The sequence below is a fragment of the Astatotilapia calliptera genome, chromosome 20 (assembly GCF_964374335.1).
Source record: "Astatotilapia calliptera chromosome 20, fAstCal68.1, whole genome shotgun sequence".
Lineage (NCBI taxonomy): Eukaryota > Metazoa > Chordata > Actinopteri > Cichliformes > Cichlidae > Astatotilapia > Astatotilapia calliptera.
Genome location: NC_137441.1, coordinates 35336396 through 35350632, shown reverse-complemented (window position 1 = coordinate 35350632; position 14237 = coordinate 35336396). Strand labels below are relative to the sequence as shown.

Sequence of the window (14237 nt, the reverse complement as noted above, 5' to 3'; positions counted from 1 at the left end):
AGGGGGCTGGTGGCCCCGGGAGCAGCTCCGACTCACATACTGCTGTCACACCCTTGGAGACACAGCAGCACTCTCCCCTACATGGACCTCTGATTGGCTCAGACAAAATGACTCTCTGTGAAGTGCAGCAATTCCACAGGCAAACTACCTGATTGTGCCAAACTTCTCCTGATAATAGCAGTTAATAAAGGACAAAAGAAAGGCTGTGTAGAGCCAGATCCCACAGTTGTGTAATATGTGCTGTTAGTCTGATTTTAGTCTTAGCTGATGACTGGTACGGTAAACAGTTTACTGAGTTAAAACTATTCTCGATCAGCTCCCACTTCATGTAAAAAAAAGAAAAGAGTCTAACTCACATTTAGAGTTTTGACCTTCATTGTTCAGGGTGATACATGCGTCGTCAGGGACGTCAAAGCTGTTTCCCATTAATCTGCTGAAAATGAGGCTCACCTTAAATCAAAGTTCAACATGTGTAGGCATAAGAGGATATTGTGACATCACAACCGGTTTGGAGGCCAGATGTGCAACTTAAAACCTCCGGAGCACACATGAAATCGATTGACTTTCCATTGAACATATATGTGTTGAGGCAACAGTTAGAGTTTTAAAATATTTCACTGTTTATTATGGATTCATCAATGAAGGAGAAGTACGGTTAGGTCAATAATGTGTTGTGCAAAGAGTTTTTGTAGCGTTGCCTCTGTACACCGCCACAGATTTGAAATCCAACAGTCAAGATGTGACTGACGTGCACACACGCCTGCTCCTATAGCGTGGGCTTGATCTGGTTAGATGCTGTGAAGCTGTTTTTCTTAACCATAGAAATAATTCTGCCATCATGTACTCCAGTTGTCCTCTCTGGTTTTTCAGGCCTGTTGGGAGCTGCTGACTTGATCACTGCATTTATACTTCTTAAGAATGTTGTTTCGGCCATTCCTAATTATTTTATTATCGCTTTTATTTATTTGGCTTTTTCAACCTAACGTGGTCTCCCTAACTTGCAATGACATCTCTTAAGAGCCTCGTGTTTTAAAAAATAACAATAAAAACTATAAAATAAAAATTCTAACTTTGAATCGACCTCAGACATTATGTTTAATTTGTCCTTTGAGTTAAAAATGACTGTACAGAAGCAAAACTACAAAAGCAGTGTCTCTGTCAACAAATTGAGGATCAAACTGTTTCAAGAAACCTAGCAGGGCTCTTAAAAGGACACATCACCTCCAAATCAAACACAGGAGTTTGTGTGAGAATTGCCTCGTTCTACCGCATTGCACTCACCACCCACATCAAACGCAGTGTCTTGGTGCTTTGAGCACCAGAAGTATACTCTGTAGCTTCCTTTTATTCAAGCAGACAAACATCTTCAAAACTGGGCAACTTACCCAAGAACAATGATTGATAAATACGGACTCGCACATTTGATTCTGGGGCGAACTGTCAACTTGAAATTGAGTTTGAGCCACAGACAAGAGAAGATAAAAGCAGCACGCTCGTAACCGTGATACGGTTTTCGAATCATGACCGACATGCGCGACAATAAACAATAGCAAGGAAAAAAATGAGCAAGGCAAAGCAAATGTATACTCTGGTATCTTTATTGATTGATGCAGTGTCAGGAATAATTCAATCATTCAACACTTTTGCACCTGCTTGGGTTTTTCTGTCTTAAATTTCCTCCTCTTCATATTATACTCGGTTTTTTTCTCAGAGCAAATCGCCAGCTGGAATGTCGTGCAGCCTCATTTAATATTTTTCTTTATTTGAAAGTTAAAATCAGAAAATAGTCGCTGAAAGAGGGAGGGATGTTTAGCCACATCAGAACTGCTAGTGCATCGGTGTCACAGATCAAAGGTGAGATACTTGAATGCTGGATATTTCTTACATATAAACCTGTTATCAAAGAGAAATGAAACCACTGGCTAAATAAGGCCACGAAAACTATTTTCACCGAACGGAATATAATGCACGTCACACACGCACACACAAGCTGCTGTCAGTTATCTGCCAACACGCTGACCCCGTTATCTACAGGTGTATCAACAGCGCTTTTGGTTTCACCTCGAAAACCACGGTTCCACTTTCCCGGTTACATCAACATATATACAGTTGCGCCAACATAGAAAAGCATGCTTTTGCATATTAGAAGGTTGTTCGGTAAACTTTACACTAAATCCATAACATTTATTAGTACAGCATTGTTCCAACCAGCAGCAGTGATTAAGACTAACAAATGTAGTCTGAGGAAACAGGCTATTATAATTTGCTTTTATTACAGATCTTGTACAGTATTAACATGCCTTACGATGCAGTATTACTATCATCTTCTCTCCTTATTTTATTTTTTTGTGTGTGAAAAAAACTCCCCAAAATAAACCCAAAACAAAAAATGCAACAGTCTGATCTAATTAGCTAATTAAGGAAAAAATAACTCAACAAAATAAAGAAACACTCCATTAAAAAAACAGACAACACCTTCTATACAATAACAGTGAGTCTAGAGTAATTTTGTGCAACATGAAAAAGTGAGACGCGCATGATGTCATGCCGATTGACGGTGGATAAATCAGCATGAGAAGCGATGCTGCACAAACGGATCGAAAAAACAAAAATAAACATTCAAAACTATGTAAGCTCTCTTAATATTGCCAGTCGCATGCTGTGTTGCATCACTCTCCACAGGGCAGGCCAATAGCAGCATTTTGTTTCTGAGCCACAGAGCTGGTACAGAGTGCCTGTTTGTCATCTGTATCACTTTAGATATCACACCTCGCTGATGCCAGACAAACTGTTTTAACCCCGTCTGTGCCAGGCAACTCAGCTAGAACAAATCTTTATTTACAGCAGCGGCCTGTTACAAGCCCACAAGCCAGTACTGGGATATCTCCATGCAGATTGGGAAGCAGTAATGTACAATGATACTGGGGTTTCTTTTCTTTTTCTGTTTTTAACTAGCTGCCTTTAGCAGTAAATGCACATTAGAATAAAGAAAAAGAAACTATATGAAGCAAAAAAATCAATAAATATCGATATTAAATATATTGTTTCCGACTGTCCAGAAAGTAGACACGTTTTGTTTAATTCAACATAAATAAAACTAAATCATAGCTAAAAGTTTTGATCTATGAAGAGCATAATTTGGTTGCAGTATGGACAGTTATATTACATTTATCTGTACGAGTATAATAGTAATAGTACTCCCACTATAATATTATGACATTCTTTATAATTTACACCAGGTCTGTAGTTTCTGAGGGAAGGCTGCTCTGCCGTCACGATTTGAGATCCATCACAATTGCTGAGCTAATTAAATGTTGGTGGAGGTCTGCAAAGTAGAGCAAATTCATATACCTTTACAGTAATATCATACAGTACATATTTATTTGTTTATAGATTGTAAATAACTTAGATAAAATTTGCTTGTAAATGATTAAAAATGCTCACCACAGATTCAAACAAATCAAATTAATCAAAGAACGGAAAAAAAATAAAGAAGTATTTCGAGGGTGGATGGTGGGGGGGAGATGGGGGGAGGGGAGAAAGCCACTGAGAGTCACCCCCTGGGAGCTTTTCAGCATTTTTCTTCTCTATGTAAACACAATGGAACCCCTATAACCACAACCTGGAGCTGGCACCCAGGCTCTTCCCCACTTCACTGACCCGGCCCTTCACTTTTTGTTCTTCAGCTGATTGGCCAGCCAGTCCAGACCCTCGTACAGGCCGTCCCCACTGGTGGCACAGGTGGCTTGAATGTACCAGTTGCGGTGACGTAAGGAGTGCAGGCCCAGCTTGTCTGTGATCTCTGCGGCGTTCATGGCGTTGGGCAGGTCCTGAACAAAATCACAGAGGACAAAGTGTCCGTCAGGAAGTTGGTGAGGCAAGAGGCGTAAAAGCAGGGGGGAACGTAATGTGGCGGATACCTGTTTGTTGGCAAAGACTAGAAGAACAGCATCCCTCAGCTCGTCTTCAGCCAGCATCCGCATCAGCTCCTCTCGAGCTTCGTTGACCCGCTCGCGGTCATTGCTGTCCACCACAAAGATCAAACCTGCAGGAATAAGTTGAAACCGAACAAAAACAATCAGGTCACATCACATTGTTAGGAAAGCATATTGTCAAAGCATGTTTAATGGTTGTCCGGGATTTGAACATGACTAAGATGATGATCATTTGAAACATCTGGAGCCTGTATGCAAATTACATCATCTGAAGGATTAGTCAGATTTTGTCCTCAGGTGCTGGGGGCGAGCGTGCGCTCCAGGATCCGCAGCAGGACTGGAGAGGCCTTTTTTAAAAAAAACAAACAAAACTCTAACCATGCTGGCTGGTCTTTCACCTAAGATGCTTTTGATGCATCTCACCCTGGGTGTTCTGGAAGTAGTGTCTCCAAAGAGGACGGATCTTGTCCTGGCCACCCACGTCCCACACAGTGAAGCTGATGTTCTTGTATTCCACTGTCTCTACATTGAAACCTGGGGTGGAGGAGACAACAAGCAAATAGACAATGGGTCACATAATCTCTAAGACACATGTTTTGTTTTTTTTATTTAGAGGCAGACAGTCACACACCAATTGTGGGGATGGTAGTGACGATCTCCCCCAGCTTCAACTTGTACAGGATGGTGGTTTTCCCTGCAGCGTCCAGCCCCACCATGAGAATCCTCATCTCCTTCTTGCCTATCAGGCTCTTCAACAGGTTCCCAAAGATGTTTCCCATGATGCCTCGGGAGGAGAGGAGGTGGGGGCACAACTGCAACAAAACTGTTACACGGGCTGCTTTGTTGCTATACATAGCAACAAGCAGACAAAACAAACCGTGAACCACGTTTAGAGAGTCGAAACCACACACACACACGCGCGCACACACACACACGCACACACACACAAAGAAACATGTGGTGTGACAGTAGCTGTTCAAAAACACATCTCAGCATTGGCACCTCCCTTACTGCTCGCAGCCGTGCCCCCTCAGAGGAAAGCCAGGAAACATATACTTCACACCCCGGCAGGCAGCTGACCTGACTCGAAAGCTGCTCCTTTACAGTGACAGCTCACTGGGAAAGGAGGCAGCCATGCTGGATCTCTGTTATGTGGCTCAGCTTTCATGTGGTGCTGAGTAACCACCTTTTTATGCTCTTTTTAGGCAACTGAAGATATGCCAGGGTAACACTCATTTCATATTACGTTATTATGACACATAACCTAAGGCTGTCTATGGTTGCACACAGTCAGGCTCACAGAGCTGAGGGAGGAGGGTGGCCCTTCAGTGGTAATGGGCCCTTTACAGGCCAACCTTGCCTGTTAACTTGTGCTAACACACACTACACGGGTCGCATTGGTTTTTAGAGGGTTATTTTAAACTAGCAGTCTTCTGTGGGGCAGTGAAGTATCCCTCTTGTGTGTTTTAATGACTGGCCGCTTTTCCTCTGACTAGCTAGGTTTCCATTCATTTCTATCAAACGCACGGACAGCAGGTGCTAGCGTAGCCCGTTGCAGCTGCAGTGGCCGCACATCCACACACATCTGTCATAACGCGAGGCGAAGACGGCGGATGCTGCAGTCGAAGCAGGCGATGAATTTTGAACCCAAATCACGTTTCTTTCGGCTCGATAACATTCACTTTCCGAACATAATCTGCTTGCTATCCTGTGAGCTAACATCGTCGGTATTTAATTGAAAACATAAATAAAATCTCCGGGTCAATTTGTGTGCTATAATCCCCCCTCTTACAGTCACGACAAGCGCGCCAGTCGGCCTCATGTCGTACATTAAGGGTCGTTCATTTCCCCCCTCGCAGCATTTAAAAGGCAACTCAAGCGGTGATAAATGAAACCACCTTTTTAGCGCTCGTATACCTCTTTCAGCAATTTCACCATTTGCATCTCGTTCACACTTACCCGTCAACGGCAGGAAGGGTACCAGCTGGATTCAGGCGAAGGACTGGATGATAGTCTCGCGATGAGCTGCAGCTGTGACACTGCGCGTTCTCGCGGTACTTGGATTGCCAATCTCTCATCGCCCGGCGACTTGTTAAAAGCCAGGAGCAGCTGTCTCCAGCTCTGAAAAGTTACTGTATGCACCATCACCTTACAGCTTATTTGAGGCTTATCTTGTTTTCTTGAGGAACATCAAAGAATAATAAATAGTTTGATAGCGTTATTCCCACTATCTCACATATGACATTTCAGAGGGCCCAAACCAGTTTTAAACGAGAGCCTGCAGGCAAGCACGCTTGAATAATTAAAACAGGAATCATCTTAATGAATAAGTAAATGGCTGACTGTAACAGGATGCCAAGTGATACTTCCTGGCAGTGTTTCACAGATAATGAGGTGACAGGAGGGGACAAAAGCATAGACTGAATCGATGTTGCAGTTGGTTTACCTTTGAGCATTATTTTATTTATTAAAAATGTCAAATATTTCTATGGCTTTTTGGCGCCTATGCTATCTAATGAGATTGCTTCATGCATGTGAGTCCAAACCACTGCAGACTCACTTCCCTCATAGTTATAAGATGTTTTCTTCTTTTCTGTAGCCATCTCTTTAAAATAAAAAAAGGTTCTGAATGAAGTTAAATAAAACCAAACCTGGGGTCAATGCCTTCTCTCTTTCTTGTTTTCTGTCATGCACTTTTGTATTGTACACTTGCAAACTGCACTGCACTTTGAAATTAAAGGACATTAAAAAAAAAAAAAAGAAGTCGCCTAAAGAAGAAGCCAATGTGAACAAACGGCACTCCTTCAAACCGGCCCTGCAGCCATAGGTGAGTCCAACATTTGCCTCATTCCTCCTCCGTGCTGTGTGCCAGTCAGTGGTCCAGTAATAGATGTGTTTATCAATTCAGCGGTGGAGGCAGCGAGGAATAAAGAGGGGAGCAGATGTTTGCAGCTGCAGACCAGATTACGGGGTGGAGTGGATGGTGGGGTGAGCATGCAGGAGTTTGTGTGCGCGGGGAGTTTGGAGAGGGTTACAGGGGGGTTAAAGCGGGCCCGGGTGGTGGCAGGAGAGGTAGGGTGGGGAGTTATGACTTAAGGGAGCCTTTCCTCTGAAGTGTCTGCCAGCGTGCACCCCAGCAAACACAATCACAAGTCTCGTTGGTTCTGCTAGCTGAACTAATGAGGGCCTGCACATTGAGGGCAGGGGCTTTGATGTTCTGGGTAGCTGGCTCCTTGTGTTTTCTCTCCCGCTCTCCTCTGCCTGTCCCACATCAAAAATGAAAGGGGAGTTGAGAAGCAGATGTTTCGAGGCATATATTTATACAGAGTACACTTTATTCACCCCGTTCGCCACACTCGATTTGTCCTTTGCTTGTGCATCTCTGCCGTATGTGCAGCAAAATCTATCTCGCTATCTTCATATCCAACTAAACACACTAAATCGCCTTATTTATACATATAATCATGCTGTCAGTCAAAGTGGGTAACTTTTATCTCTCCTTACTTCCTCTCTCTCTGCCTGCCTCTCTTTAATTTCAGCCCAGTCTGGATGTCATTACTGCAGGGGGGGTGGGGGCAGTCAATGTGTTGCTATGTATGTGTCTCTGTCTGCAATGATGAAGGGGAGAATGGGGAAAGGGGCGAAGTAAGTAAGAGAAACAGAGCGAGAGAGAGAAAGCAATCCCAGGCTGTCCACCAACCTCTGTCTCACACATGGTTAGAAACAGTGACAGGAAATTCCCTTTCGCAGCAGCTCCAGGGTGAAATGATAAAGGAATGAAGAAATCCAAACCAGAAATCCAAGCCCTTATCATTCCATACCTCTTCGCTGTCTTCTTTTTTTTTTTTTGCTCCTTCTCTAAATACCAAAAAAGATCAAGTGCTCAATTCAGCCACTGGCGCTGTCATTCCTTCGGAGTTCAGGGATATTTACCAAAGTCCATGCAAACAGGACTTAATTGGCATTAAATCCTATGTGGCAAAAAAAAGCTTTTCCCAGCAGGCCAAGCATGGAGACGGTTTGGATTATCTAAGATATCGAGGAATGCTGCTATCATAAATCGAGTCAAGTGGCGACAGGAGCATTTTGCTAAATCTACAGTTCATTTGTGCGCAACAACATGCATGTTTTTGATTGAGCGTCGGGTGCCAGCGTTCCTACATGTCTTGGTACGTAAACCAACCCATGCAAGCATTTATGTGCATGTGTTTATATTTGTGTAGTCTGTCTCCCAGGTAACAGGGATACAGCGTCCCCAAAGCACGTGGTTCAACAAGTCCCTTCCTTGGCTATGAACTCTGGACAGATGATCCCCTTAGATGCTCGCACAGCAAAGACTGGTATAATCACCCCCATTCTCTGCTCTCTTGATGCTTCTCTCCAGTAATAAAAGTCATACTTTAAGGAAACAATATCCTGCAGCCATAAAAAGTCCTTCTCTCAGCATGAAGTGGCCATAAAAAAGGCTCTCACCTCCCAAATCTGTAGTGCACAGAGCCTACCCCCCATTTACACAGCAACAGACGCACACTCTTCAGCGTCATTTCAGGACTAAAGTAGGTCCATCTCTCACTTTGACATGTAGTACATGTGGGAAGAATCTAAGGAGTGCTCAGACTGATGAAATGGACAAAAGCAAGCACGAAATATCAAGAGCCCAGTCACAATTTCATAGGAAAGTGACACAAATCACAGTACAGTCATACCCAAGAGACAGCATTTTTGCTGCCACAATAATGATACAGAGTCATAAAAAACATGACCACTAGCAACCATACTCATGAAGTGATTACTATTGTTACCATTATATAAATATATAAATCTGAATCATTAGTCGTACAATCTAGAGATTTGTTGCTTCCAGTTTCCCATCTTGAGTTTTACAAGTGTACAAGCTTGGACGAGCATCTGAAAGTCCTGCATGTGAGAAAGCGCTGTGTCAAATTCATTCGCCCTTCCAAAAAAAATTTGTCTTCTTTGATCAGTAAAGAGAGATTGTGAGACAAGTTCCCAAATTAGTACTTTTCAGAGTCACACACGAGTATTATTTTGGTACAAATGGAGAAAGAAAATGAGACTGTTCTGTCTGCACACTGCTTCACCGTGCTGACCACATGGCCACCATCAATCTGTCATTCACTGAAAAAAGACAGGCTCTAGTACAATATTAATATTAATACATTTACAATTATAGACATACACATTCAAATAAACTGTTACTGTACAATAAGATGAGTCAGCTTGTAGACGCTGAAGCTCCTCTGCTGTTGCGTTTTCTTTCTTTCTTTTTCTTTGTGGGTCTCAAACGATGAAGTATGGGCCATTTTCATGGCTGAAAGGCCAGTGTCTAAACAGGCCATGGGAAGACAAATGACATGAGTCACCTCTTCAATCTCTGACTTGGCATTTTGAGAATAACAGCGTCTACAAAAAGAAAATAGATCCCAGATGATGGACTTAAAAAAAAGAGGGTGGGTGGGGGGTAAACAGGATCTCTGGGAGAGTTGCACAAGGAGCAAAAACAAAAGCTCGAACAACATGAGTAGGCGAAGGGACAGGCTCGCCATCTTGAGTCCTGGATGAGTAAAAGCCGCTCGAACTGAGGGGGGAACAGACTGACGTCTACTTGCACACGTTGACCCACTCTGTGTGACGACACTCCTCGCACAGCACGTAACAACACCAGTGAAATCTGCAATTGCAGCGCTCGCTGCGTGTCTGTTTGAGGATGTTGTGTCCACGGCCGCAGCACAGCGAGCTGCAGCTGTCTGTGCTGTAGCTAGTTTTGTTGCAGATTCGTCCGTGTGTTCCCGGAGAGTCTATGGACACGTCGTGCTCACAAAAGTCAGGAGACTTCTCAAAGTACACCAGCTCTCTGGACATGATTCGACGACGCCCTCCGCCGAGACCCCCTTGGGTTCCGCTGGCGCCGTTTTCTGTCCGAGGGTTGAAAACCCCATTATTCTTGTTCTGAGAGTTGACAAAAATGGCTGTCAGGAACTTTTCTTTGAGTATGGAGCCCACAAGACGGAACTCTGGAGACACATGCCAGCAGGTCTTAAACTGACAGCTCCCTGATGTGCCGTGACATTTGCATTTCCTTGTCATGTTGTCAGTCACTATCTGTGTAAAGAATAACACTGTAAGCAAACTCCAACAACAACCAAAATGATAATGAGTGCTGAAGGTCGGAGGGACAACAGCTGAAAAGCACAATATTCACCTGTCGTCCCACACGGTTGTTATGTATCCTCATGCGGGCGTGGATATCTCTTGGAGACCCCCGGGAGTCGAGCCAGTCCCTGGAAAAGCGATCCCCGAAACGGATGTCATGACTGCACCCCCCCCACTCCCAGGTGTCTTGCATAGAGCTTAGCTCATCCGGTAAGGGCTTGAGAAGGGCTGAGGGGTGGGCTGAGCGCAGGTTAGTGGGCAGGCTGCCACGATGACCATTCAGCTCTGAGGGTAATGACCGTGTTAAGTCGATGCCTGCCCCACCCTTCTGAAGCGTCTGCAGCTGCAGCTGTGTGAGTTTCAGCCGGATCTTGTCATCATCCTGGCGACGCTTGGCCTCGCAGCCACACCCCCGCAACTTGCCCATGCTGCAAGCCGAGGCCACAGAGTGAGCCACGCCCGCTGCCAGCAAGGCCAGAGAGAAGGCACTCTCCCGAAAACCTAGGAGCAAGAAGAACACACTCAGAGAGGTTGAAACCATAAAGACTGCAGCTCTAAAAATGTCATTTACCTGTGTACAGCACAATCTGTATTCTCATACCTGCACTTTTCTACCATAAACCCCAGGATCACATACTGACTATCATTAGCCTGCCTCAGACTCTCACCCCTGTTGAGGATGGAGTTGTGGAGCGGCAGCTTGCCAAAGCCCTCCAGCGAGGAGCAGTTCCAGCGCTGGTCCCGGAGTTGGTGCTGGCATTCATGGATGGCCACTTGGATCCCCTGCAGAGCAGATGCTGTCACATCAGGGTTCCTCACACACATCCGCATCTGACGTTTACTGAGGCCTGCCAGCCTGAGGCACACAGAGTTAGGGGTTAGCACTGGATCTCCTGCCACCTTCAGGCTGAGGATATCATTACACAGCACCCTGCAGGGAGAGTGGGAGAAAGAGTGGGGAAGTGAGATGGTGTGTGTGTGTGTGGGGGGGGGGGGGGGTCATCGGAGATGGTCAACAGTTCATTAGTCAAGCCCAGAGGAATATGAGGCAATGGGAGGGGGTTCAGTACACTTAAGAAAAATACAAACCCAATAAATAATTAAGAGAGATATGATATAATTCATTCTTTATGGGAAATACACCTACCAATAAAATGCGTCCAAAAGTATTTGCTGCACTGTTTCTGCTCCAGTGTCAGTTGGTTAAAGGAGGGAAAATATAATTCTAAACAGATTATCCAGCTGAGAAATATCAAAAACAGATTTAATGGCCAAATGCATCTTATAAAGAAATAACGAGACTGAAAGTGAAATCACTTTGGAATTATTTTGACTCGTTTAAAGCTAAACCACTCAATTAACACTGATTGCACTTTTTTTAAATTTAACTTTACACGAAACCAGACTTCGAAATACAATGACTAATAATTCGTTTTTAATGTTTTTGTTTTTTTTAAAAATAGCTAAATTATTCATTTGAATAGTAACCTATGCAAAGAACTTCCCGCAACTCTGCCGAATCTCGTGCAGCCACAGTCTGCAACTCTCCTGGCGCTCTCAAGTGCACTTACGTGATTGCAGGTGACATAAGTGCTGCTGCCAAAATCAGGAATTGGTCCCAACGGAGTTTGTTTGATAGCTCCATTTTGTTGTGCGTCTTTCGCGACGTGACATTAAAACACTGGTAGTGATGGTCCGCGTCGAATAAGAAAATCGAAAGGACGATGTCTGCAGTATTATCGATGCACCGCCAAACGACCGAGGAGTGAAGACGGAGAACAGAGGAGGTCGGAGGAGAGAATGAAGTGGAGGAGGAGGGGGGAGGAGGGGGGTGAAAGAAAGAGGGGAGGGGAGTAGATGCCTCTACAGGCGGCTGTTTGCAAAATATTGGCCAGGATGAGAATTGGATCACCAGTTGATACTTTAATTATTCGATAACGGGATCATTCACCCAAGCGTAAAATGACGTCTCCAACATTTTACGCACAAGCACTTTACAAGCATTGCGGGACAGCGATTTCGAATTAAGCAGGTATTTAGAAATACTGGATCCAATGATCATATTTATAAGGATTAAAAAAATACATATTTATATATGCATGTACTTGTTCCTACTCTCTTTTGGTGTGATGGGAGGAATAAGGTAATTTGGTCCTACATTTTGGGGGAGAACACAGAAATCCTCGATGAGATGAAATATGGAAACTCAAGGAAGATTTTGTTCATAAAGCGGTGAGTTATTTTAAATAATGAAGGGGGAGGGGAGAGCTGCTGGTTCCACTGTACGACAGGGAGGCAGCAGCAGGCAGGCGGCTCCGCTAACAGACCCTCCAACAATACTGTTTTTAAGTCTTGTGCTCCCCCTTCCTCCCACCTCCATCAGAGCGGCTGCGCCTCATTGTTGTGCTTGAAACAACTTCACATTGTCAATCTAAAGTCTTTATTTCAAAGCAACGAAAGAAAAAAATGGCTAGAGTAACAGACTGTTATTTACAATGTTGTGCAATTACGACCGCTGACAAAACTCTAATGACAAATTATTTTTAGGGATTCAAAAGAACTGACAGACTAAAACACCTTATTGGAGACAACATATCTATTAAAAATCTTTTCTATGGTCACTGTTGAGTAAGCTTATGTAGCAAGTTGCCCGGGCCTTCAGTGTGGACGCGAATCAATCCGTATATCGATCCAGGTTATCCAAAATTAAACATAACATTGCTGCTGGGAGCGAAAGGTGCTTGTGTGCTACTTTCATAAAATTAAGTTAAAACCCCCCTCGAACACGGTTCGCTTAGTGACACCAATTCATCTAATCTCCTTCCATTCCCTAAGCTGCAGCAATGAAAAGTGCATTAGCATTCTGCCTTGGTGTGTATATCTAAGTGGCTTAAAAAGTGATTTGAAGTTGATTTGTATATAAAAGGCCCCCTTTATCCGGATTGAAGCTCTAATCTGCTCGGTGTCGCATGACTGCTCCAGGAAACCCGTTTGAGCAAATTCATATAAGGCTCGGGTAAAAACGTAGGGTGGCTGTCATTAAAGCCTTTTTTCTCTCTTTTTTTAAAGCCTACTTCCTTTTACTGTCATCTGAGGGAGAGACAGAGAGGTGCGGAGGAAGGGGGAGAGATTACTCAACCTACAACCTCTGCAATGACTAATGTGGAATATGCAAATTAGCAGATAAATGTCACAAAATGAACCAATATGGAGAAGTTTGGGGACATTTAAGCTTGCTCCTAGTCTGGGGTTTGATGGAGATGCCGCAAAGTGGCTCAAGCTGTGATTACACTGGGTTACATTGCGTCGAGGGAGGTCTGCAAGCCAGATGTTTGGACTGGTTTTTATCCTTAGTCGTCCCCCTCTTTTCCTGGTTCATCATACATCAAACTTCTGATTGGAGGCCATATTTCATGTCTTCCGTGTTTGAAAAATATTTAAGTAGCCCAGCAGGCAGTGTGAGTTATAGGACAATTACGAGCTTATTATTGCTTCTGCAGGCATTCACGTTTCGCTGTGCGTGTGCGCGTTCGCTCTTATATGATAAAGACGGCTGATAACACGTTTTATTGAGAGGAAAGTAACCTTAAGGGATAACATTCACTTTTAAAAATACATATATATCATTTACATGTAATAATGAATAAACTCGATCTGTAGGAGTTTAAGTGTGAAAAAAAGAACATGTGCAGAAATGGCCTTAGTCACTGCACATTTTAAGAGCGCATTTGGAGAGAGGAGGAGATGCGGTTAGGGAGTAGGCTAATCCAACCACCGGGTAAAAAGGGCAGTTTCAGATGGCTCATTTTGCGCTGTAACTATACTGTACCGTGACACCAGCTTTGAGCAGCGGCGAAGCACCAAAGCGGGCGCACCCACAGCATCTGTACCAACTCATCACTGCTCCAGGGCTCCGGGGGAACTTCTCTCAGCAAGACTGGATGCGGAGGCTAGCTGCGCGGTCACTGAAAGGGGAAGAAAATACTTTTAGCCGTACACGTTTACAGGGAATCGATTCTGTGATGACCGTGAGATTCCACAATATGCGTGGACTGCCCTGCTTTTCTCTCCCTCTCTCTCCCTTCCTTTCTTTTTTCTGCTCAGTTGTTTCCTTATTCATTGTGCGTC

General features: G+C 44.1%; 2 protein-coding genes across 7 annotated transcripts; both read right to left on the bottom strand.

The window, feature by feature from the left end:
* Nucleotides 1-1582: 1582 nt before the first annotated feature.
* arf3a (ADP-ribosylation factor 3a) lies at nt 1583-5998 on the bottom strand. 3 transcript variants are annotated; one of them, XM_026155259.2, is made up of 5 exons: nt 5895-5998; nt 4567-4781; nt 4359-4469; nt 3921-4045; nt 1583-3830 (listed from the first exon to the last, which is right to left on the bottom strand). In XM_026155259.2, the coding sequence occupies exons 2-5, from the start codon at nt 4712-4714 to the stop codon at nt 3669-3671; spliced, it is 546 nt and encodes a 181-aa protein (XP_026011044.2). In that variant the 5' UTR covers nt 4715-4781; nt 5895-5998; the 3' UTR covers nt 1583-3668. The 3 variants fall into 3 exon arrangements, with proteins under 3 accessions (XP_026011044.2, XP_080150533.1, XP_080150532.1); XM_080294407.1 differs by having other exon boundaries at nt 4567-4758; nt 5895-5989; XM_080294406.1 differs by lacking the exon at nt 5895-5998 and having other exon boundaries at nt 4567-5888.
* Nucleotides 5999-8584: 2586 nt separating this feature from the next.
* On the bottom strand, nt 8585-14074 carry wnt10b (wingless-type MMTV integration site family, member 10b). 4 transcript variants are annotated; one of them, XM_080294405.1, is made up of 4 exons: nt 13939-14074; nt 10778-10965; nt 10159-10610; nt 8585-10058 (listed from the first exon to the last, which is right to left on the bottom strand). In XM_080294405.1, the coding sequence occupies exons 2-4, from the start codon at nt 10938-10940 to the stop codon at nt 9558-9560; spliced, it is 1116 nt and encodes a 371-aa protein (XP_080150531.1). In that variant the 5' UTR covers nt 10941-10965; nt 13939-14074; the 3' UTR covers nt 8585-9557. The 4 variants fall into 4 exon arrangements, with proteins under 4 accessions (XP_080150531.1, XP_080150530.1, XP_026011039.1 ...); XM_080294404.1 differs by having other exon boundaries at nt 10778-11040; nt 13939-14071; XM_026155254.2 differs by lacking the exon at nt 13939-14074 and adding an exon at nt 11681-13753 and having other exon boundaries at nt 10778-11040.
* Nucleotides 14075-14237: the final 163 nt, after the last annotated feature.